At 39.6% G+C, this 23,231-nt stretch overlaps 1 protein-coding gene across 1 annotated transcript; it reads right to left on the reverse strand.

Annotated features, from left to right (window-relative positions):
• Window positions 1-1,358: 1,358 nt before the first annotated feature.
• Window positions 1,359-21,778, reverse strand: apba2b (amyloid beta precursor protein binding family A member 2b). Its single transcript, XM_014967985.2, has 13 exons — window positions 20,580-21,778; window positions 19,343-20,397; window positions 16,788-16,868; window positions 15,902-15,941; window positions 15,183-15,328; window positions 11,984-12,019; window positions 10,278-10,364; window positions 8,702-8,887; window positions 6,658-6,837; window positions 3,730-3,942; window positions 3,525-3,644; window positions 3,212-3,352; window positions 1,359-2,685 (listed from the first exon to the last, which is right to left on the reverse strand). Exons 1-13 carry the CDS (start codon window positions 21,067-21,069, stop codon window positions 2,614-2,616), a joined length of 2,847 nt encoding a protein of 948 aa, XP_014823471.2. The 5' UTR covers window positions 21,070-21,778; the 3' UTR covers window positions 1,359-2,613.
• Window positions 21,779-23,231: the final 1,453 nt, after the last annotated feature.

Below are 23,231 nucleotides of genomic sequence, written 5' to 3' on the forward strand. Positions count from 1 at the left end.
TGATTACCCCGTGTGTATTTAAACCCACCTGTTGTCCTTGTCTCTTGTCGGATCCTTGTCGTGTGATGCCTGTTTCTCCGTGCTGTTCTCCGTTGTTCTGTGCCTTTGACTTTCATCATTAAATATTCATCTTCATCACTACCTGCGTCCTCATCCCCACCTCAACCAAACTGCGTTATGACAATTTTTCCTACTATCTTTTGTTTGAAGGCTCTATAAACAAACTCACCATAAAAATGATTACTTTGCAGTGTTTAGGGAACAAGCTGGCAAATAAAAGCTTGTTAAAAAATAAAAGATAAAAGCTTGCACTTACGGACAGTTCAACGTACACACAGATTCAATATAGACTTCTCTTATTTACTTGAGCACATGTAATTCGCCAAAGTCAACACTTGAAGACTGGTGGGAATCAAGAAGGAAAACAGAATGTGTAAATCATCCATCCACAATTCTGAGACTTGATAAAAAAAAATTATATATATATATATATATATATGTGGAGGTAATATTTTTTAACATGTATTAATGCACACAGCTTTTATTCTAACTTTGCAGCAACTGTGTCGTTAATAATTTTCAGATATCCTTTCTCCAGCTATACAGCCTTGTCCTTTCTTTGTGCATACAGTGAAGCCCAAAATTTAGACGTAAAAATGTTTTCATTCAGTTAAAATGTGTGTTTGGTTTGGAGATTTTGATATTACTTCCAGTCAAAAGAAACATTCTTGGTAAAATTAAAAGACAACAACTTAACTGTAGATACTCATAGAAGGTTAAATCCCAGAATTATGTCTTTCTATTGTTGCTTCAGGTGTTTCTCCTCACCTTAGTATCTTTGCATTTTAAAGATTCACTGTCTATTAAGTTATTATTATTATTAATAATTCTCATGGTCTGGTTTATAATTTTTTAAGCTTTCCTTTTCATTGGAACAACACTACAAGGAAGTTCTTCCTACCTTTTTCTGCTTTGTAAAAATATTCTGATGGAAGTCAGTTTAGTAATAAATTAGGTGCGTATCCTACCCAGTCAATTTAACAGAAATATATTGACGACACAAATGGAAGCCAATATGTTTGAAATTACAATGTTTTTCCTCTTCTAACATATCAAAACTACTCCTTGCTAGGATTATTTTTATTTAATTTTAGAAGGATTTGGTTACAACTTTCCCCAAGATCTTGACTAAGCGGCACATTTTATTTATGCTATTAAAAGTTGTTGGAATCTGTACGTATGTTGTTTATTGGCAACATCAATTGTTATCATTTAATTATTATCATTATAACAATTAAAAATAATAATGAAATCTTTAGTGCATTTCATTCAATAAAATAAATGAATAAATGAATAAATCCAGGTTCAGCCCAGTATTTTATTTTCTGCCACAATGACATGAGAAACTACTTTTACGAGGCATGCACACAGATAATGTCATACGGATAAAATTTACTACAATGCGTTGATAAACCATTACTCCATGGCAAGAGCTTTTTTTTTCCTGTCAGCATGTGATTCACGTCTCTCTGTTTCGCTTCGTTTCCCCTGAAGTCCAACGTAAAGTCTGGTGGATGTTTGCAGAGACTTGTGTGTTTTATTCCTTAACGTGAGCACAACACTAGACAATTTTTTATTTTTATGTACAGACATTCCAATACTGCGGATGGCAATGAGACAGCTCACATAGCACATTTACATTCACGGTCCACTCATTAGTAAGCATGAGCTTCAGTCAGAACTCCAAAAGATGAGCATACAGGAGGTGAGTGCACCAAGAAAACAACATTATTCGTACATGTGACCTCATATCAAAAGCAAAATGTTTGTGGTTTCAAACTTTTTTGTTGGTGAAATGTACATGTAGTTTAAAAAAGACTTTTTTTTTTTTTTCTTGGTTGAATTTTGGGTATTGCCTTGAAATTAAACAGGATATGGCGTTTCTCCCATAAACCTCTGCTGTGAGCATTGGTTTGATTCACATGTACAGTACATTAGCTCGGCATACTCAAACACATAAATCTTCACCCTTTTTGCTGGAAACTAATACGATATCTCAGATGTATTTGTGCCTTTGCCACCACTGTGGTCTGCCTCCGTCTCAGGAGATATTTACAGTGCGGATCCTGGCTCCGCTGTTGCCACGGCAGCCGCCTTCCCTCGCAAAAGTTTGCAAATTGTGTATTTACATGGGAAATAAATTATCAGCGGAACCATACAAAAAAAGTTTAGGATGATTATATTGCATTATATGGATTTAAAAAAATAAACTGTGGCACATTCAAGCAGTAACTCTGTTAATGCTGTTTCACTGAAGGGACAAAAAAAAAAAGAATCACAAACAGGACAAATAAACAAACACGCACACACACGTGCTTTCTCTTCAGCGGATCAGAGGGATGAGAAAATCTGTAGTTAAATAGCAGTTGCATGTTAATCACAGACAAGTGAATGACAAAGAATTGAAGTCTTCAGCCCAAACAGTTCAAAAATTGGGAAAAAGGAATCAGTGGGGGAGGCGTGATCATCCTCCTGGTGGCTAATCTGCTAGTAGTTTTCGCTGCAAGATAAATGAACGTCTTCCTGCCCTTCGTGGACATGAATCTCAGCTGCTCATATGTACATGGGCGTCTCCTGTCCTGTTAGAAGCCTGAACATGGCCGCCGGCATTGTCTTCATGTGGATCTAGAGGGATAAGGCAAACAGCAATGAGTTTGGAGCAACAGCAGAATATGTTTTAGCTACATGCTAATCACTTCTTCCCTCCATTTTGGACATTTGGAGTTTTGATACAAAGTGGAGCCATTTACCACAACACGTTTTGTACTGACTCTTCGTCAGTACCTTCCCAGCAGGTATTGTAGTTTTGTGTCTCCACTGGCAATCAGTGGTTTAAAGTCATTCTCTGTGATGGACATTAATGTACTATAATAAAGGAATGATAAAAAATAGTAGCAAATGAAACCCGAAGTACAAATACGTATGAAACACTTTATCAAATTGTTTATTTAGAAACTGTGGCCCTTTTTGGCCCTCTGTATTAAATAAGAGCATATCTTGTATACTCTCCCTTACCACAGGATATTATCCTGAAAATTATCTTCCAAATGCACGGCAGCAGCTGAGCTAACGCTGCAATTGTGACTGTACAACTGCATGTGGAAGTTATAATCCTTTTCTGCATGTGTTTGTGTTTGTGCATCAGTTTAACCTCGCCAACTGAGTTGGAGAGCGCCTGAACAATCTTCTCGTGTGCCGTGGCCACCACGCTCTGGCCGTTGATCTCTATAATCCTGTGACCCACACGGACCCCGCCTCGCTCAGCGATGCCTCCTCGCATCAGGCTGCATATCTTCAGGACAGAAAATTCACCGTGAGTAAAATGCAGTCGCATGAAGCAGAAACAGAGCAATTGCAAAACCGGGTGTGTTTCTACAATGTTTCGAATATGAAAAATGAGATGATTAGCAGATCCGGTTATCGGGGACATAATATAACAACGTGTAAACATTGTGAAAACTCACTATGCCATTCTGGACGCTGAAACCCAGCTGATACTTCAAGTCGGGTCTCTTGATGAGAACCGTGGTAACCGGAGGGCAGCTGACAATGTTCATTTTCACCTGGACCTGGTTCTTTAAGCCCTTTACCCAAAAGAAAAGCGCACAAATTAAAGCTTATTTATTTTCTTGGAAGTTTATTTAAGACAAAGCAAGAAGTGCCTTGCACCTTAATGATTCCCTGACAGGTGGCGAGTGGCAGCCCCACAAGACTGGTGTTGTTTATGGACATGATCTGGTCTCCGATGCTGAGCTTGCCAGAGCGAGCTGCTGGACCGCCGTTCATCATGTTGGCCAGGATAACAGTTGGCAGAATGGAGCCCCAGCCGGACTCCACGATCACCACGCCCAAGATCTCCCCTTTACTCTTCTCCAACACCAGCTGTGGAAAGACACCTCCTTGGTAAATTTTCAGGCTTCACTGGGAGCAGAAACTTAGCTCTGCCAATTAAAACAACATCACAGAAGCTCACAGAGAGTTGAGCAACTTATGTGAAATTGTATATCTGTTCACAGACTCATCAAAAGTAAGATAATTGCCTGCTGGGTTTTATTTTTCCTCATCTTCAGAAATTTGCAGGAGCTACCACAGCTTCACGTCATTTACCAACAAATTATGTAAAAATGGGAGAAGAACTCATTAATGTGTACGGCAACAGATAATTGATATTTCCAAGCTCACTTTCAGGAACTAGAGCCGGGGCTTTTGGTAAAACAACAAAGCCCCGAGCTGAAATGATAAAACAGCGATTTAGCAATACTCTTCATTCTGCAGAGGATTAATATCTCTGGTTACATAAGACTGTTGCTGGTGAGGTTCCAAATCAGTGCCCTACAACGTTGGATTTATAGGAATGTTACATTACTGCAGCGATGTACCTCAATCTCCTAAACTTGTTGGATTAGTTTATATTGTGCTGGAAGCTGCTGTCTGTGAGGATTTATTCAGAAATTGATTCTCTCTTCTGACCCTTGAGCCAAAACACCAACATATAAATACAAAAAGGCATTTTGAAGTTTACTGCACATGAAAATATAAGTAGAAATTGGAGGAAAAGATTTGTAACTTTGACCAGAGTTTCATGTTTGGATTGATTTAGCACATTTACACTTATTCCCAGCGCAGAGTCGAGGCCCCCTTTTGGAGGAAAGCAGGTAGTACGATTTGGATATGTCTATAATAAAAGCTTAATATCAGCAAATGCATATATTTGGAGAGTTTTAGGTGTTAACCAGTTAAACAATATGGTGTTTCCATTATCGTAAAACTATTGAAGTCATTTCATCCTACTCCCCTGCAGGGGATACACATCCCAAACAAGCTATCAGGAGATTTATTAAACCTCATTGAATTTACAGATAATTACTTAGAGTTTTAGTAATTTAGTATTTTTTTTACATTTATTTATTTGCTTAAATTACATAATATATTTCTAAGGTACTTGATCTATAACATAATGAAAATGAATTTAGTGTACAGCTTATTGTTCAGCCTTTGAAAGGCTGAACACCACGTAGCAGGTGAGGTGAATAACACGGATTATTTCACAACAGTGGCACCTGATAGCTGGTGGGATTTATGAGGCAGTAAACATGTAAAGGATTTAAACAACACTGACAGGCAGCAAACTGTTTTGACTAATTAAATGGATCAGAGCATCACCAAAACTTCAGCTTTTGTGGCGTGTTCATGGTCTACAGCGGCCAGAAAAAAACAGACCTGGTCATGGCTAACCCTCTATCATATGCATCCTGGGTCTGCTAAACCTTGAAGTGGCAGTATTAGAACAAAAACTGTCACTTTACACCACAGTCACTGTGTTAATGTCATGTTCTTTAATTTGCTGGAATTTGTCCATTTTATTTTATTTTTTTAGCTTCAATCATATGTCAGTTGTGGCTTTTGTTATTTTCTTATTCTTCTGCCATTTATTCACACATACTCTCTCCGATGTATTTAGTTGCTGGTTATAAGCCAGTCAGAACCTCTGCTTTATTAAAGTCTGTGTTCCTGATCTTAGATTGTTGTTTGTTGTTTCATTTTGGAAGCATTGTCATCCTTTACAAATCACTTCCAAGAGTACGAAATATGTGAACTTCCTTGCAAATTAAATTCGTGTTCAAACTAATTTGTTTTACAGAAAACTATTTGCAAAATAACACATATTCTCTTACCTCTCAGAGTAAGTTAGCAGCTTTTTAACATTTATTTGGGGACTATCCTGTTACATTTTCTTATGAAGTAGTCTTAATATAATTGATTAACATATCTGTTAACATAATTATTATTTATAAGTTAATCATCTGTATCAATATTTAATTTGACTGCATTTATAGTTTGACTTATTTTTTTAATCTAATTTAGTTCTTTTTAGCTTTCCTTGTTACTACCCTTGTTTATGAAAAAAAAAATAAAACTATTTAAAACTATTTCAATTTTGAGGTTCTTGCAGAAGCCTTGTACAGATGTTTGTTTATATCAAGCAGCTACATACAAATATTATGAAGAGAATACAGGTAAGATTAAATAAAATCATGCTTTATGTAATTTTTTAAAATTTGTTAAAAATGTCATGTCTATCGATCTTTCCTTTGTTCGGCTCTCTGCTGTTTCCTGTTCTGTGTTTTGACTGTCAGAAACTACCAGCATAGACATGAAGCTCTGAGACAATAAATTATTCTTGGCACATTTAGGAGGGCTGCAAAGCTATACTTCTTCAAGATATCCCAGTGTTACCATCATTGCAAATTACTCATTTGCCTCGAAGACAGCATATGTGCCAATGCAGGCTTCAGGGGAAACTTTTCATGGCTCCTAAATCTCCTTCAGCCTCCAGGACACAGAAGAGGAAATGCTTCAGCAGAAAGAGCTGCCATGCTCTAAGTGGATTTTTACTGTAACATCTGCCTCTTTATCTGTCAAATTAGTTAACAGCTACAACGGTGCCGTGTCCCTCCAATGGCCCGGCAGCACGAGTGGGATTTGTGCTGCACTTTGTAAAATCTCAAGGCATTTCTCTGTTGTTTCTGTTTACTGCACTGACACAGATAAAAAAACACCTGCAGAGAAAAACGGACGTCTTTCGTGCCGACCGACCTCCTTGCAGTTTTCAGAGTTGGAGAAGTGAATGAGGTCATCATTGTACATTTCCTGTGTGTTGATGATGTCACTGTACTCCTTCTGACTCAGGTCCTCTGGGTTGATGCCGTTGGCTCTCAAAAACTCCTGGTAGGCCACACTGAACGCCTGACCAATAGACTGAGCAATGAGCTGAGCCTGGTGACACACACAGCCAAAGCAAAATCATTATTTAAAACCTTGGTTGTTATTTGTCATTTCTTTTTTTTTTCCACACTGCATTGCACATAAAAAAATTGTTTGTCAGCAAGCAGAAGAGCGTCCAGTGACAAAACTGGTTGTTGGGTGTGCCAAGAATATATTCACACATAAAATGAATTGATTTTTACTGTCCAAAGCTATTTGTTTTCATAGAGTTGTGACATTTACTCATAAATGCTCCTTACTTAGAAGGAGACTCAGTTATGCAAAACAATGCAGAGGAAAATTGAATGTACCTCAAGTTGATCTTCTTTAAAATTATCAAATGATTTACAATAACATCCCATCAAACGTTAGTCAAACGAGACAGACACAGCACTCAAAGTCAGCCACCTCATCTTCATGTTTCACCTTGAATTCAACACACAAATCCAAACTTTTTTTTCTTAATTCTCTTTGCTTCAAAAAGCAAATTCTTGAATGGAGCATTCCTTATTTCTACCACAAAATCCTCACTGAATTCATCAGTATCACAATAGACTTTGGTCAATTTTTATTCCATACAAACAAAGCCTGCCTTATCAGTGGGTACAGCTCGTCGTAATTCATGAAATGAAATGACATCAGACATATATAGTGATTTTCAACCCTCAGAGTTGAAATCAGTCGTTTCCTTTCACGCACACATTCACACACTCACGATGGCAAGTTACGGGTTAGCCACAGCTGTTCGTCAGTCTCACAGAAACGAGGACGCCATATTGCGCCATCGGCCCTCTGACCAACACCAGTGGGACAGTTGGCTGAAGTGTCTTGCCCAAGGACACAACAGCAGGGGCGGGCAAAGCGGGAATCAAACTGACAACTCACCAATTGCAGGGCAAACTCCTGCCGCTGACATGGAGCCACTCACTGGCTCCCTGTTCATGTTAGGACTGATTTTAAGTGTATTTTTATTATTGACTTTTAAATGTCTGAACAGGCAGCTGTGTGTACGCAGGCTAGATGTTACATACTCTTTTGTATGCAATCTTTATAAATTATTGAGTATAATATAATTATATATATTACACTCTCTCTCTCTCTCTCTCTCTCTCTCTCTCCCTACATATATATATATAATATTTGATTAGCTAAACTGGCTAACACATGAGCAATTTTTTAAGTGTCCAAAAAAAAACAGCACAAGGCCTCCTTTAGGTTTGCAGAGAGAAACCAAATGAAGATTCTGTGAGGTTCCAAGCTGCTTCGATGAATTAATTTTGCCCAAGAGAACAAGATTAAAAAAAGTCCCAAACAGGAAATGGTGGCTGCAGCCAGTGAAGCCACAACAGCAGAAACAGTTTCTAAACTGATGGATGAGTGGCTGAATACTTCCATTAAAACTCTGGCAGCAAAATTAGATGAAGAGGGGACAGATTGGAGTCCAGCCTTTATACCACTTGGCAGTGAAAACTGAGCTGCTGGCTCCTCGGTGCAACATTGTTCCTGTTGCCAAGTCTTCCTGAAACGGCTTCAACGAGGCAGGCAGCAGCTCCATGGAGTGAAAATAAATAAATTAAAAGAAATCAAAAGTGCCCAGCTAGTTCCTATTAATGCAAATCAGTGGGTTCCTCTGATCAGTTATTGTGAGGTGCACAGAGATGTTTTTGAACTGCTGGCAGTGAAATGTGATGGCGTTTGTTATATTCAGGCTAAAGAACACCAAATCGTGTCTTGAAGCAAAACCCCAGCAAAATCCATTTGAATATGATGGAAGTGGCATCCTGGAGTAAAAGAAATATAACGCTTAAAGGAACTGCCTGGGAGACACGAACATTTCCCCAAATCTGGACGGATTTTTGTTTTTTTAGTCACTTACATCCTCGGATTCAAAGACATGACATATCATCTTGTACTGCTTCTTCGCCTCGGGCGCTCCAGGTGTAGTCTCGATACAGTCCTGGGAGGCCGTTCGAGGCATCCGCCGCCTTGCCATCAGCACCACAATGTTCCCGATGTCAGCGATGTAGGAGATGGTGCGCAGTGCGTTGTCCATCATCGTTTCCTGTGGGCACGGGAACCCAAACATCACAAATCAAACTCGATTTCCAAACTTTGTCCTGAATATTAAAGTGGCAGTCAGCTAATACTGAATCCATCTTGGTGGCAAATAAATGCACAATGCTAGGAACAATGCTTTGAGTTGTTCCTTGTTGAAAATGCATTTGTAATTCATTTGTGTCTAATTGAGATTGATTGCATGCCCTTCAGTTACTAGAATATACAGTACATCCTATGAAGAAATATGGTAAAGATTATTATTCCGTTATATTAATAGATTTTCCTTGAAGCTGCATCATTCACGAGGAAAAAGATGTGGTAACAGGATTCAAATATGTCCTCTTTTGATTTTCATAAAGCTGTAAAAACAGATTACAACTCAATTACAGTCTGCTCTAAATTAGATTATCTGGTTCATCTTATATTACATGCACACATCTTATATTACATGCACAAAACCAAACAAAAAACTTAGGCCTATTCTAATAGTGTAATGATATTTGTTTACTCAGCCTAATAATAGCCTTGTGTGGTAAAGTAGATTGCATGAGGCATTAAATGTGAATGTAATGGCGATTTGGAGAAGACTTCAAATAATGTGTGTTTATTCAGAGGAGGTTTTAATTGTTCATGTTTTATAATAACATGCTGAAGTTCTCTGCAGTTTTCTTCATTTCATTAACTCTGTGACAGTTTTATTATCTGAACCTAATGGATGCTGTTTTTCCAGCCCACTTTTGGACTTGTTCTAATAATGAACCCAAATCAGGAGCCACCCATGCAGGGCACATAAAACTTGCAACTGCAGAACATAAGTACATTTTTGGATTGAATTGATTTCGCAGAAGTGCCAGAACCAGAGGCAAACAGATAGGAAAGGGGAGGAAGACAGAAACCGCATTGCAGCACGTTATTTTCTATGTTTTTGTTTTTTACCAGGAGCCTGCCCACACTTACATCTGACAGCCAAACCAAGAAAAAGGCTGAGGCACCGCAAATGAATCATTTGCTGTTTCCATATAATTCTAAAAAACTATTGTGCAAAAGTGTCTTATGTGAGTGGAAAAATATTTCTAGGAACAACTGAGGTAAGGAATATGGAGAACAAATGTAACTTTTACCTTTCCACGCACTGATTTATTTGAATATCACAAAAAAGGCACGCTCGACAGATGTTTGCACACGATTTCAAAAGGGAAATCTCAATGTGACGTCTTGAGATTAGTCAAATGGAAGCCGTGGTTTCATAAGATGCAGCTGGCAGCAGTGGCTAAGCGCCAACTATTTCAACTTCTGTGCATCCCAGCATCTCCTCCCTTATTCATAAATGTGAAACTGACTAAAGGCATCTTCAAGAGAAAAAAAAAAAGCTTTTATTTAACAGGAGTACTTACTTGTGTGTCTGCATTGAGCACCTTGATTCTCTGGGTAGAGATAAACAGATCGACCTCAGTCAGGGTCTGAGCATCTCCATCAGCGTTCTAAAGGAACATACAAAAATAAAGAGTTGTGGTTTGAAATGTGTGAGGTGTTTGTGGACACCCCTGTGTTTGTGTCTGCATGCATGTTCGGTGCCGAGTCCAGTTGGAGAGCGCTGCTTGTCAGATGGACAGGTTTATGAGTGTAAAGGTGATGTGCAAGTGACAATAAAAAGGGAAGCGTTTTGGCAGTGATGTCCTCTCAGATCATCTGTCCTGGCACCAGCATGGCGAACTGGAGCGGAAACTAGAAACAGCTTAACACTAAGCCCTCACCAGCTGGCTGCTACACCAGCGAGAGCAGAACAAGCCGGCGTACATTTCCCTCTAATCACTGTGAGCCGCAGTCTAATAAAATTATATTTGCTCTGGTTTAATTACGACTGTATTTTGCATTTGAAATCAGCCAAGAGTGATAAAGAAATAAAGCAAATGTCAGGAAAGTTTAGGCATTCGTGTTAAAAATGGCAAGCTGTTTGTTTGAGACAGTGGCCCCTCAATACCGGTTTATTTCTTTTTATCCTCTCTAAGTGAAAAAAATTGGACACAAACTAGGACAGATTAGAAAAAGTTACAAACAGGTGTAGGGAAATCGTCTATTAAATGTAACCTCATTCTTTAGGCTGCTTTTATTTTAGGAAAAGCGGGTTGTGCTTACACATAGAGAGCTTGCAAATCTGAATAAGAGTATAGAAACAACTGAGGTCTTATTTTATTTTAGTTGAGTTGTTAGCACTGTTGCTTAAAGGAGACTGAAAGCCAACATGTCCTTTGGATCGCAGTATCTACAGGGGTTATTACTATTATAGAAGTATAAATCAGTTTCCTCCAGCCTGTGGGTTGCTGAACAAAAGATTTTCAAAGGTCTTTCTACTCAACTTTCCATGACATTTACACTGAACATGTGTGGACATTTACAGATCAGGATTAAGAATGTGAGGCATGAACTTCTGTTCAAGTTGCTGAATCCTAAATTAATTTTGTAGGAATGATCATGTAGTTATTAACAATTTGCCCCCCCAAAAAGTACTCTAAATATATAACTTTTGGACAAGGTGTGTATCAACCCTGCTTGTAACGTGCACATCAGCCAGAGCTTCAGAAAATGTTACACTTGTAGAGAGTAGAAGCAAGTCAATCCCAGCAAATTTCCAAAGCAACATCACAAAGCCTGTTTGGTTTCTGAAGATCCTCTTATATGAATACAGTACGCAGTCGGACAATTATTTAGAGTTGTGTCCTGGTTCTCCTACCATGTAATCACACATCACTGCAGTTGTTCTATATTATTAAAATGAAGACCTGTGATCCTTTTCATACATTTTTTGTAAAAATATTTAGCAGAAAAGGCTTCAAAGTTTTTATAAGAATCCTAGACTGGAGAGCAAAACCACCTTTGCACTCGGCTGAATGTGTAAACGAATGAATGACAAAACGTGAACTTGGCCAAAAATTGTTGAGCTCTGTGCAACAATTTCTTTCATGAGGCCCGTGAGACAGAGGTGAAAGAGGACACACACACACACACACACAGACAAGCGAAAGTGCAATGGAAAAGAAAAAAGGTGAGAGTGGAAGGAGAGTGACCAGAGGCTCTTCCTTGTGCTCTGTTTATTACACACCGCCTTTTTCTTGATTTTGGCAGCCTTCTGAACCCTCTGGCAGGAAGGCAAGCAGGCAGGCAGGCAGGCAGGAAGGCAGGCGTTGGGACGGGACAAGGTCAGCAGATAACAGGAGCACAGAGAACAGGAGGAAGAGAAGGAGGACATAAAGGAGGGTTATAAAGAAAATACGGGTAAGACAGTAAAGCCCCAAAACACACGTTGTTCTAACAAACAGGGAGCGTGACGGAGACAGAAGAGGCGTGTATGACTGTGTCGAGCGCATGTATGCGTGTGCGTGCACAGCACAGTGTTGGTTATCAGATACAAATCAAAACAGTAATTACACAGGGTGATAATCGCTTCTTCTCTTGTAAACACAGCATATTAAAAACAAGCAGCTATAAATAGGACCTGTTTCTAAATTGCGACAAAGTTCTTTCTGATTGGTTTCAGCAACTGTGGATGATTCATCCCCCACTTTTCTGGTCAAGTAATTTACCAACAAAACACACTGGCCAATAGGATAGCGCCATTTCAAACCAATTAGAGGCACTGTGAAGATTTCAAAATGCTTTATTCCAGTGGACTCAGCTCTTAGACCTCAAAGACGGAATAATACGAGCAGGACAGAAATCAACGTCAAATCTAGAAAAAATAGAGAAGATTAGGTCGTGAGAGGATTTACTGAATGCCAGGGGTTTGTTTCTTTTGGCTGCACTAAAAATAGGGTGCAACCAAACAGTTTAAAGGCACTTAGAAACTAATGTTATGGGTCTAGCTGGAAAATAATACATTAAAGCAATGAGCCCTACAGTTTTCTTTTTTTATTACAATTATTAAATGAACCAGTTTTTAATCTCTAGCTGCGGTTCAAGCATGTATACACCTTAAGAGCTTTTGCACATTGTCACTTTAAAACAAGAGTTCTGCTGTATTTCACTGGAACTTTGTGAGACGGATCAACTCCAGTGAAAGAAAGTGAAGTGTGGTGTGCATTTGTATTTTACCCCATTACTCTGACACACTAATATAAAATTCATATGAATTAATTTGTAAAAAGAGTCTTACTCTGAATCAAGTAATCTCAGGGTAAATATAGGTGTTCTGTAAAGAATTGTCAAAGAAAAGTAGGGAAACAAGCAACATATGGAAAACCAAGGAACCCAACAAACATGTCAAATTTAAAGTAAGGTCGGGTTAGTGAACCATGAAGGAGGCACGACTGTGGGTCGGCTTTTGCCTTCAGCTGAGACAGCAAAGCTGGTCAGAGTTGATGGAAAGATGGCTGAAGCTAAATTCTGCCAAAAAAAAACCTGGTAGTGGCTGCAAAAGAGTTGACACACAAGTTGCATGTGATCAAAGCATAAAGATTAGTTGAAATTAGTTACTTAAAGACTTAAAAGTTGATCTTCACGTGCTTGTCATCCAGTCTGACTGAACTTCAGCTGCGTTGCAAAAAAGGACCGGGGAAATATTTCATTGTTTAGATTTGTAAAGCTGGTACAGAAATACCCCAAAGGACCAGCAGCTCGTTGAGTAAGATATTTATTATTGATTCAGGGGGATTGAATACACGTACATGCCACACTTTTCAGATTTTTTCTTGGGAAACATATTAGCAACAGCGTACTGCTTTCCTTTCACTTTACAAGTATGCATGTATCACAGACATCAAAGAACGCTGAAGTTTATGGTTGTAATGTGACAAAATGTGGAAAAGTATAAGCGGCATGAAGAGTTTGGCAAGGCGATATGACATTCAATTCAACATTTATATAAAAACGACCAGATATCTCTGCATTAAAATATTCCAAACCTCGAACTACAAAGATAGCAAAAGTCATAGCAAAGAGGAAGAAGCTTTTCTATTATTATTTTAAGAAGTTTCATCAGCTCACATGCAACACAAGAGATGTAAGGCTCTCGGCAACATCTACTGAGGCGCTGAGCAGTTCGGCAGGGGGTCGACAACAGGAAGGAGTCGAAGGTAGGGGTGGGGATGAAGCTTCATAAATATTACATCAAACTGAGTGAATGTCAGGCAAACAGGATCTGCATAAATGAGCTACAACAATACACCTGCCAAAATGTTCTCCTCCGTTCCTTGCTTCGGGGAGCTTCGGCAGAACTTCAGTGCACTAACCGATTGCTTCCTCAGATTGATCTGAAGAAAATAAGCATGAATAAAGCCTGTGTGACTGAGTTCACTGATGAAGTTCAAAGAACTGGTGAACAGGATTAAGGAACATCCAGCAGCAAAGCTGCCCAATCTCGCAGGACTAAAAACCTTGAATTTTACAAATGTTAAACACCGTCTGCTAAGCTACAATTTATTTTGGAGAAAACTTAATGGCTTAAATCACTGTAATTCTGAACTTGTCCTTGAACTTTATTCTTAAAACATATCCAGAACAGATAAGTTCACCCCTCCACAGCAGATCTTGGTGGCATTATGTCAGTTTCTAAAAGCGGAGAGTTGCACAAGAGTTCATCCAATATTTAGGAAGGCATCCATGGTTGTGTTCACACGAGAGGGAGCTCAGATCCATTCGTTAGGGAGTTGAAACTTCGAAGCATCAAAGCATTTGGACAAATATCCTCTCAGGAATCTTCTCACGACATTGCTCTTTAGTGAAATAAGTCACCTGGCACAGGAACCCCAAGTATAGCCGGGAAATAAAGACGTCTGTGTTTTCTCGAGAGAAAGACGTTTTTCAGTCGATGTTACCCAACAGCTCGACAGGACAGACGAATAAAGCAACTCGGCAGCCCAAAGAGGCACTTTACCTACCATCCTATTTTTCTAAACCTGTCCTTGAAGACCACGATCTCAAAACAGCAGAGGAGTGGGTCACACAAAGGGAAATATTAACACGGACCGCACAGAGGTGCAGCTAGATCTTCCCTTGCAGCAAGAACATCCCAGCCAGGGGTCAAACTGCATGGAGTTTGCATGTTCTCCTTGTGGACGTGTATGCTCTCTCCACAGATCATAGAACAACCAGAATCATTTATCTTAAAAAAAAACTGAACCTTAGTTAACTTTCTGGGCCTAAATGACTTAGTTTGAATTTCAGAGTTCAATTTACTGTTCAGTTTTTCACATATTAAATATGTAAGAGTTTTATTGGAGAACATTTTTTTTTATGACTTTACAGTACAGTAAGCACTATTTATGTCAGGATTGGTGCATGTGACAGAATGTTGTTTTTGGTACCTTGACCCTGCTGACGGCTTCTTGCGCCTGCATCATGCGGATGTTCTTGGAGGGGTTCCTCTCAGACAGCAGCTGGGTGGAGCCCAGGTAGTTAGCAGCAAAGATAATGCCATCAATCAGGTCTTCTGGCTCGCAGGGTCCAGGGACTGAGAGGACAAGTGATGAACAGATGGAGCAAACACAGACAGATGATGTTTTGACTGAAGCTGCGTGTGCCTTGCAGAAGGTACTGTAATCACTGGGTTCTCTGAGCCTTGTTAAAAATAGAGCTGTTGCTCTTAAGGTCTGGAGATGGTAGACTGGATTTGCCAAACCTTAAATCATTTAGTGGCGTCGTTTTGATCTTAAAACATGCTTTTTTTTTTTTTTAAATGCCTTGCAGAGGTATTCAAACACACTTTTTTAGATTCACAAAAAATTAGCATTTTATTGGTTCTATAAACTTCTCCTTTCCTTTCATTTCACAGAAATACACTATTATGATACAGTTTTAATATGATTGTAACAGGGCACTGTGAAGACTTTACCGCATAAAAATCAAAGCGAAATAAACTTACTATTTAACAGTGAAAACTATTAACTAAGGCCTTAACATTGTAAACTTTTGATCCCAAGGCTAGAGATCAAAAGTCAGTGAAAGACACACTGAAAGAATCCCTATTGGAGTTGTTTAGTATGATTGTAGTACATTGGGCTTATTAGGAAGCAGAATAACTCACCATCAACAAAGCTGGGGAAGGATGCAACTTTCTTTGCTGGCTGAAAGACAGAAATAGGATATAAAAATAAAAATAATAATTCATCACCTGTGGCTTTGAGCTACACTTTTCCATGTTTTGCAGTAATATTTAATACTTTTAAGTCCTGCAAGATTCCAGTATTTCTCAATGTACTTTAAAAACATTTTTTTATCTCAATCAGTTTCACTTAAAGACATATGCTGACAATATAGTTTTACTAACGAGTCGCTTCTATGTCACTTTTTTCTGCTTTAAAGTGTACTACCCCATTTCTTTAAATAAGTTACAATAAATTAACTCAAATTCAAATAACATAGTAAACCTGCCATGTTGGACAACACTTACTTTCTTAGAACTAGACACATTTCAGTTCAGATTTTGCTGAAACCCTCACTTATGGTTGTGCAATTATTATCCTCTCTGTTATTTATTCAGTGCTGTTCCCATAAGTAGTGAAGAAATGGTCATGAATAAATATGTGCAAATACGTCATTCCAGACTGATGATGAAGTGGCAGGAAAGAAAGTGGAAATATAAAGGAGTCTTGATTCCTGAATGTCAAACCGTAATCTCCCTGCATCTACCAGATCACTGCATTGCTCAGAAAGCTTCACTAAATTGCAAAAAGAGCCACATGAGTGAAAATATTCATGAATAAAACCACAAACACAAGTTCAATTTGTACAAGGCCATCATGCTGCAAGCACCAGACACGAGTACTGGTTGTAATTACACAGCTGCTCATTTAGTCACACACATTTGCACACATATATTGTATAAAATAACAACCGTTCTTACGAAAGTTGTGCATAAAAACTAAAGGGGGAATGTAGCAGCTGTTTTTAGATATTCAGCAGTATCTTACCTCTGGTACATTGTTGTTCTCCAAGGGAACATTGAGGTCGGAGCGCTGCTGTTTTCTAGGTTGCTCTGGACCGTTATTTACCTGTTAGGTAAACACAGAACAAACAGGTGCAACAGCAAAGGCGTCAGAGCAGAACGGAGGAGGAAATATATGATACAGAATTAACATCTCTCCGCTTCTTCTGTTAGGTAGGCAGCAGCGCTTTGAGTTGGAGGAACCTGATTATATGTATTTTTAAATACGATGGGTTGTTTCATTTGAACACTTAGACTTCAGAAGTTTCAAACCATTTTACCGATGAAACATTGGCTTTAAAGTTGATATGTTTCCTCACATCTTAAACCAGATGTAGAAGCTCTGCGCTGCTACATTCAAAATCAACAATATAACGTAAAGACTAGTAAACACATAATCTGATGGTTGCGTCTTTCTGTTAATGCAGATGATTTGCCTTTCTGTGTTTTATAGTAACGATGCTCCCTGACAATATAAATGTATAAATGTGCTTATGAATGAAGGGGAAAATGTGCATTTTTTTTTTTTTTTTTCTCCATTGGAACACGGATAAAGCCGTACTGGGAGAAGTATTTAACCAAGTGGAACATCTTTAATGATGGCGTAGCTTGTTCAATTTGTGTGCACAATCAGAACACAAAAGAAAAAAAAATTAGAAGAAGCACAATTTAGCAGTCCCTCGCTGCTCATTTAATTTCACTAGCGTTAAGAGTGAAATAAAAAGCCTTTGCTGTTTAAACCCTCCTCCTCAGAGCAGCGGAAATAGGGAAATTCAGACAAGCAGCACACGTTGTTGTGAGTCTGTGTGTCCTCCTTTAGAAGAGAGTTAACTGATCAGTATTCATCATGGTGCCCGACTCTGTAGTGCAAACACACATTACATTAATGAGTGTTGTTGTTGTTTGGTAGGGCGGAATGCTAAATGCAACGCTATACAGTACAAAACTGCATTTGTTCAAATAAATCCCAAACGCACAACGTGGGAATTTCATCAATCTGAATTTCATCAGAATGCTTTGAGACAGACACCGGCTTCCTGCGACCCTGCTAGAATGAGTGGATACAATGTACGGACAAACAGATGAATGGCATCATGTTAACCCTTCAAACCCTGATATTAAATGTGGGCTATAAAGAGTCGGTAAATTTGAGTCCATCCTGAATATGTGTGCTTTTGTTTAGGTCTGGGAGATAAGTAAAAACACAGTAAATCTGTAGCTGGGGTGGGGGGAGGAGAACGGTTTCATCTATATTCTTTGACTTCTGGAGAAATGCAAATGTCATTTGCAACTTGTTTTTAGCTGTTCACCACAATCATTACAAATCTAGTACCTATTGCCATGCATTAGACTGACAGATATTCCTGTCCAAACAATGCCTTTTTCAGGAATTGTTTCATAAGCAGTAAATCATAAAAAAATACTACAATGATGACATATAAATCAAATAAAACAGAAACTGCTAATAAAACAGCCAATATCGCATAAACAAAGAGTCAAATGTGTTTTTTTTATTATTATTATTTTAAATGCCATAATCTTGCAGGAACAAAATATGTCCCTCAGATAACTGAACAAATATTCTTATTTTAGACAAAACAAAAATAACAGAAGCAAATAAAGCTGTGGTTTGAGTGGATCGTTAAAGATGAGAAAAATGTTTGTATCCAATTTGACTGGGGGAAAAATGTTTTTAGCACAATTTAAAACTAAAGTTTTATACACAATCTAATTGGCAACAATGATTCCAGCTTTGCAAAAATAACACATTGACTATTACAGTTATAATGTTCATTTTTAAAGATGCAACATACAGTTCTGTGCTTAGTGGTTTGGGCGTAGAGGACTTCCAACAAGATTTTTCTCCGTTTCGCTGTTAAACGAAACGTTTTGACTCAAAGCTGCACAGTCAAATTCTAATCAAATTTACCGTTTCCCAGGTTCAGTTGAAGGCCACAGTGAGTCAGCATACAGAACGTTTTATTCGATTACAGAAGATGAAATGACCAAATGATCTCCACAAGGCCGAGAGTCATCTGAATTTGCCGCATAGTGAGCATTTTTCCAATTTTATCTCGTTCCGCTGACCCACTTCTGCACTACAAATGAGACGCTGAGTGCAAAAGCATGAGGACATGAGTATGTGTGCACATGGCGGAGCAGGTGTTTATCAGCTCGCTTCTCACCAGAAAGTCCTTCCTCTTTTTTTTAACTATTTGACTTTTTAAAGGATGGCAACTCTACATGTCGTTGAGTCTATCCTGAGTCTGAGTGTCTCTTTATCTACAGCTTGGAAAGAAATAAGGCGGAGGTAAAGAGATGGCTGCAACTGTTCATGTCACTTACTACTCATTTTCAGCACTTTACCACAAACATTTTAAATATTGCACCATTTCCATGCTTTAGACTAACTTAATACACCAATTCAAACAATGCCTGTCTAAATGTAGAAAAGAAGGAGCTATAATTTAGCTCCAACCAGTGGACCCTAAAAGCCTGTTTGGTTTAGATGATCACCAGTTAAAGGTTTCAGAAACTTACCTGCTCTTGAGCCCATCTTTGTCTATCTTCCGGAGTGCGTGGGTGGGCCTTGATGCCCCGCTGGAGGTCAGGGTTGTTGTGGTGCATGGAAGGGATGTTGAGGGACTTGGGTCTACTGTCGTGACGGTGGTGAACTGGTGGATAGGATGCAGCCTCAGGCTTAGAGTGAGGATAGTCACTTGGTACAGGGTCCTGTGCCAGCTCCTCTGGGCTTTGGTCGGTGCCACTGCTTAGACTCCCCATACTCATGCTCATCTTGATCTCAGCAACAATTTGGTCAATGTCCTCCTCTGCCTCTTCCCCTGTCTCCCCCTCCACCACCAGCACCTTACGGCTGCGGTATGGGGAGACTCGCACGGAGTTCCCATTGTCTTCAGGTGGGAAATAGTCTCCGGTGTAAGCTCTTCCATGTCTCTCCTTCTCGTCGGCTTCTTCATCTTCTTCTTCATTTGGACAGCCCTCCTCACTCTCTGCCTCTTCCCCCTCCTCTCGATCATGTCGCTGGGTGTGGTGTGTGTCTTGCATCGGAGGCTGGTGGTGATGGTGATGGTCCAATATGGGTTCTGGTCTCCCATTGTAAATCTGTTCATCGGGATCTTGCTCCACCACCTCACAGCGGACCTCTCCTTCTCCCTCACCCCACTCCTCCACCCTGTGCCTTTCTCGTTCTGCCCACTGCTCCTGGCTCACCTGGCCCTCCTCTATCCATTCCTCTTGCACCTCCTCATTTTCCTCTCTCCATTCCTCCACCACTTCTTCTTCCTCTTCTTGCCACTCCTCTCTCGCTGCCTCTTCTCCTTCGTCATCTTCAACCCATTCTTCCTCCCTCAACTCTCCCTCGGTCTCCTCCTCTCCTTCCTCTGTCCATCCTTCCTCAGCTTCCTGGCATTCACTAGCATGGGATCCATGTTGCTGAATGGTACCAGAGCAGTTGCCCTGGCTGTGACTGTGGTTACAGTCTCCCTGACTGCTGCAGTCCATTCCCTCCAGGTAGCTGTCATCCTCAGGGCAGTAGCGAATGTAGTAAGTGACTCCCTCATCTTCCTCTGCTAGTCCTAGGGAGGTTAACAATCGGAAACAGAAAGTTATTGATTAATTTCTTTAAAAATCAGAAGCATTCTTGAATCACTGTTACAAATGATGTCTCATATTAACTCCACTCCACTCCTGTATAGAACCTTTTAAAGTCTTTATCAATATCATGTTCTCTCAGAAAGATGGCTCATGGCACACTCACCATCGTCATAGTCTTCCTCATCCTCTGAGGTATTGTTGATATAGTCGGAGCTGGAGTCGTCATCCAGACTGTCGGCATCGCCATGAAAGTCTGCTTGATCGTGGTCGTTGTGCTCCCCCCCCTCATGAGGGTCATGCTCAGGCGTGGACGGCGTTGCTGGCCTTTGATTCTCAAGCTGAGAGTCAACATCTTGGTTGCTGCACTGCTTCATGTCAACATCTGCATCTGCATCTTCTTCCGGATGACCGCGGCCCACATCAGGAGGCTTGGGAGAGGAATATTGGGTGCTGCAGGAGTGAGGTTGATGTTTTGGATTGTGAGGCTCTTTGTGGTAGCGTAGCGGACGCTGCCGTGCTGGCGGGGCTTTCAGGTCACATGACTCTGCGGGACGAGGGGCGGGACAGGAGGCAGGGCCGGGACCAGACATGCTGTTTCCCCCGCTGATCCCAGGCCTCTTCCTTTGGGCCATGATTGGTGGCCTACAAGCCATGCATTGTTATTGATCTGAACCTACAAGACAGAGAAACACAAAGAAACACGGCCTGAGCGATGTCAAATGATGCTAAAAGCAAAAGTACTAATATAAAAGTAATAATAAAATTACGTTTGATACTTTTTAAAACAACAAATAAAAAAAAGAATAATCCAAGTGCTCTTTGTCCAGAAAATAAATCTGTATTTTATTCTCTTTCTCTACATTTACCCTATTTCTGCTGCCTGAGAATTTGATGTATTCCTACAAAAAAAAAAAAAGCATGGCTCGTTCTTCTGCACTTCATGCACATTTTGAGCAACATCCTGAGCCGATTTAGCATAATTCTGTCTTTCTAATTCTCAGTAGTAAGCTCAGTCAGTGAGTGTCACTCACTCTAAGCTTTTTAAAAGTAAACAGAGCGTCTACAAATGTTCAGAATCTTCTGAGTAACCTTGTCTTTCTGTCGTCGCATGGCTGAATAATCTTTTGCAATTAGGTTTACACAGTTTCAAGATTTATTTCTGTCTTGGACTCTTAAATTTAAGCATAAAAAGAAAAATGAAGAAAAAGTAGTCACATCCCAAATTGGTGTTATTAAAATATGGAAAAAATAGAGCTTACAAATGTATAAGGAATATTACTGATTATACCCAGTACTGTTTTGACCAGCTTATTTTATCCAAATATGATAAGTTTTAAAACAAACAATAAGACAACAATCAATTTAAAATAAAAGCAAAATTCATAAAGAAATGTCCTTTCAGAATAGATTAATTTATAGATACAAGTTCAATTGCCTTCCAATATCAAGCTTAAAACATTTTACTTTACTCTCATCTGTTTTGTCAGCTTCCTCTCTCTGCTGTGTCATTAGGTTGTCATGAACGACTGCCCTCAGAGAGAGCTGCTGTTGCCGCTCTATTCTTTTCCCTTCATCTGAACCATGTCTCCCATTTCCAGCGATTAAAACAGTTGATTAGATTTTCTCAACATGCCTGGAAATATGTGCCTAAAACTGACAGGAAGACTGCAGATTTTCATCTATCCACGCAGTTTCAAGTTCCTCATAAAACACATGCATGTCGAGTTCCGGCCCCCCAATACAAAGCTTCCTGACGACACGGACACACGAGAACACCTGATGAAATAAAGCAACATGTTACACATTTTAAGCAACTCGCTTTAGCTTTTCAACCTCTCCGTATTCAGGATACATAAACTTATAGCCTCATAATGTGCACCGTCTACCATTTGATGCAGTGACTGCATGTCTTACCTGGAGCTGGGATGTGATACACAATAGGTCTGTGATTTGCTGTAATAAGAGCACCCCTGCTTTTCCTCCCTCATGTTTCTCCTCGCTCCGCCCATCCCCCTCTGGCTGCCACACAGCATGCACCTCTGTGACTCCACCCTCTCTTTATCCTCATACTATAAACCAGCTCCATCAGCTAAGAGCTCAGCCCCACCCCTAATGATTCCCTAAAGCTCAGAGTCAGGATTGGTAACTAGGGGTAACTGCATCCTCTGGGGAATGATAACCTTTGACATCCTCTTTGTTGGCTTCTGGGTTTTTAAGAGTAACGCATAATCACCACAGTGCTACAGACTGTTGCTATCTTACAAATTCATACAACAGCTTTGGCTTTATTTTTTTTGTTTGTTTATTTTGTGTGATTTTTAGGTTCTTATCCAAGTGGCATTTTCTAAATCTGCTTTGCATTACATATTTGAGATTTCTGCTTTTGCTAATATATTTGAATGTATTCATAAATAGACTATAATACCACCATCACAAGACATGTGGGAGATCTGTCCTGCTGGTTTATTCCTATTGTGGCAGATTTAGATGGAATTACTGTATGACTTACATCTGTGGTTAAAGAGAGAGGGTGTACTCTCGAATTTACGATTTTAAATCTTCTTTGTCAAACAAGCAGCAGCCTCTGGTTTCAAACAACCCGATACAAATACTTCCACAGTTTTTATTGTGATTTCCTACCCTACTTCGACTCTCAAGCTCACACTCCCACTCTTTCTTGGATTAAAAATGAGATTCCATATCATAGATCACTGCAGCAACTTAAATTTTATCCCCAAGGCAGCTGCATATTACATCCATGAACAATTGCTGAACAGCTTTAATAAACAACGAGAAACTTATGAGTTTTCTTTTT

The sequence above is a fragment of the Poecilia mexicana genome, unplaced genomic scaffold (assembly GCF_051168715.1).
Source record: "Poecilia mexicana isolate PSO_F unplaced genomic scaffold, ASM5116871v1 scaffold_3, whole genome shotgun sequence".
NCBI classification, from domain to species: Eukaryota; Metazoa; Chordata; class Actinopteri; order Cyprinodontiformes; family Poeciliidae; genus Poecilia; species Poecilia mexicana.

Coding starts and splice junctions, on each gene's coding strand:
- apba2b (XM_014967985.2), bottom strand. CDS start 21,069: ATGGCTTGTAGGCCACCAATCATGGCCCAAAGGAAGAGGCCTGGGATC. Junction 15,942..16,787: donor AGAACAACAATGTACCAGAG/GTAAGATACTGC, acceptor TCTGTCTTTCAG/CCAGCAAAGAAAGTTGCATC. Junction 8,888..10,277: donor TGCTCAATGCAGACACACAA/GTAAGTACTCCT, acceptor CCGTGCCCACAG/GAAACGATGATGGACAACGC.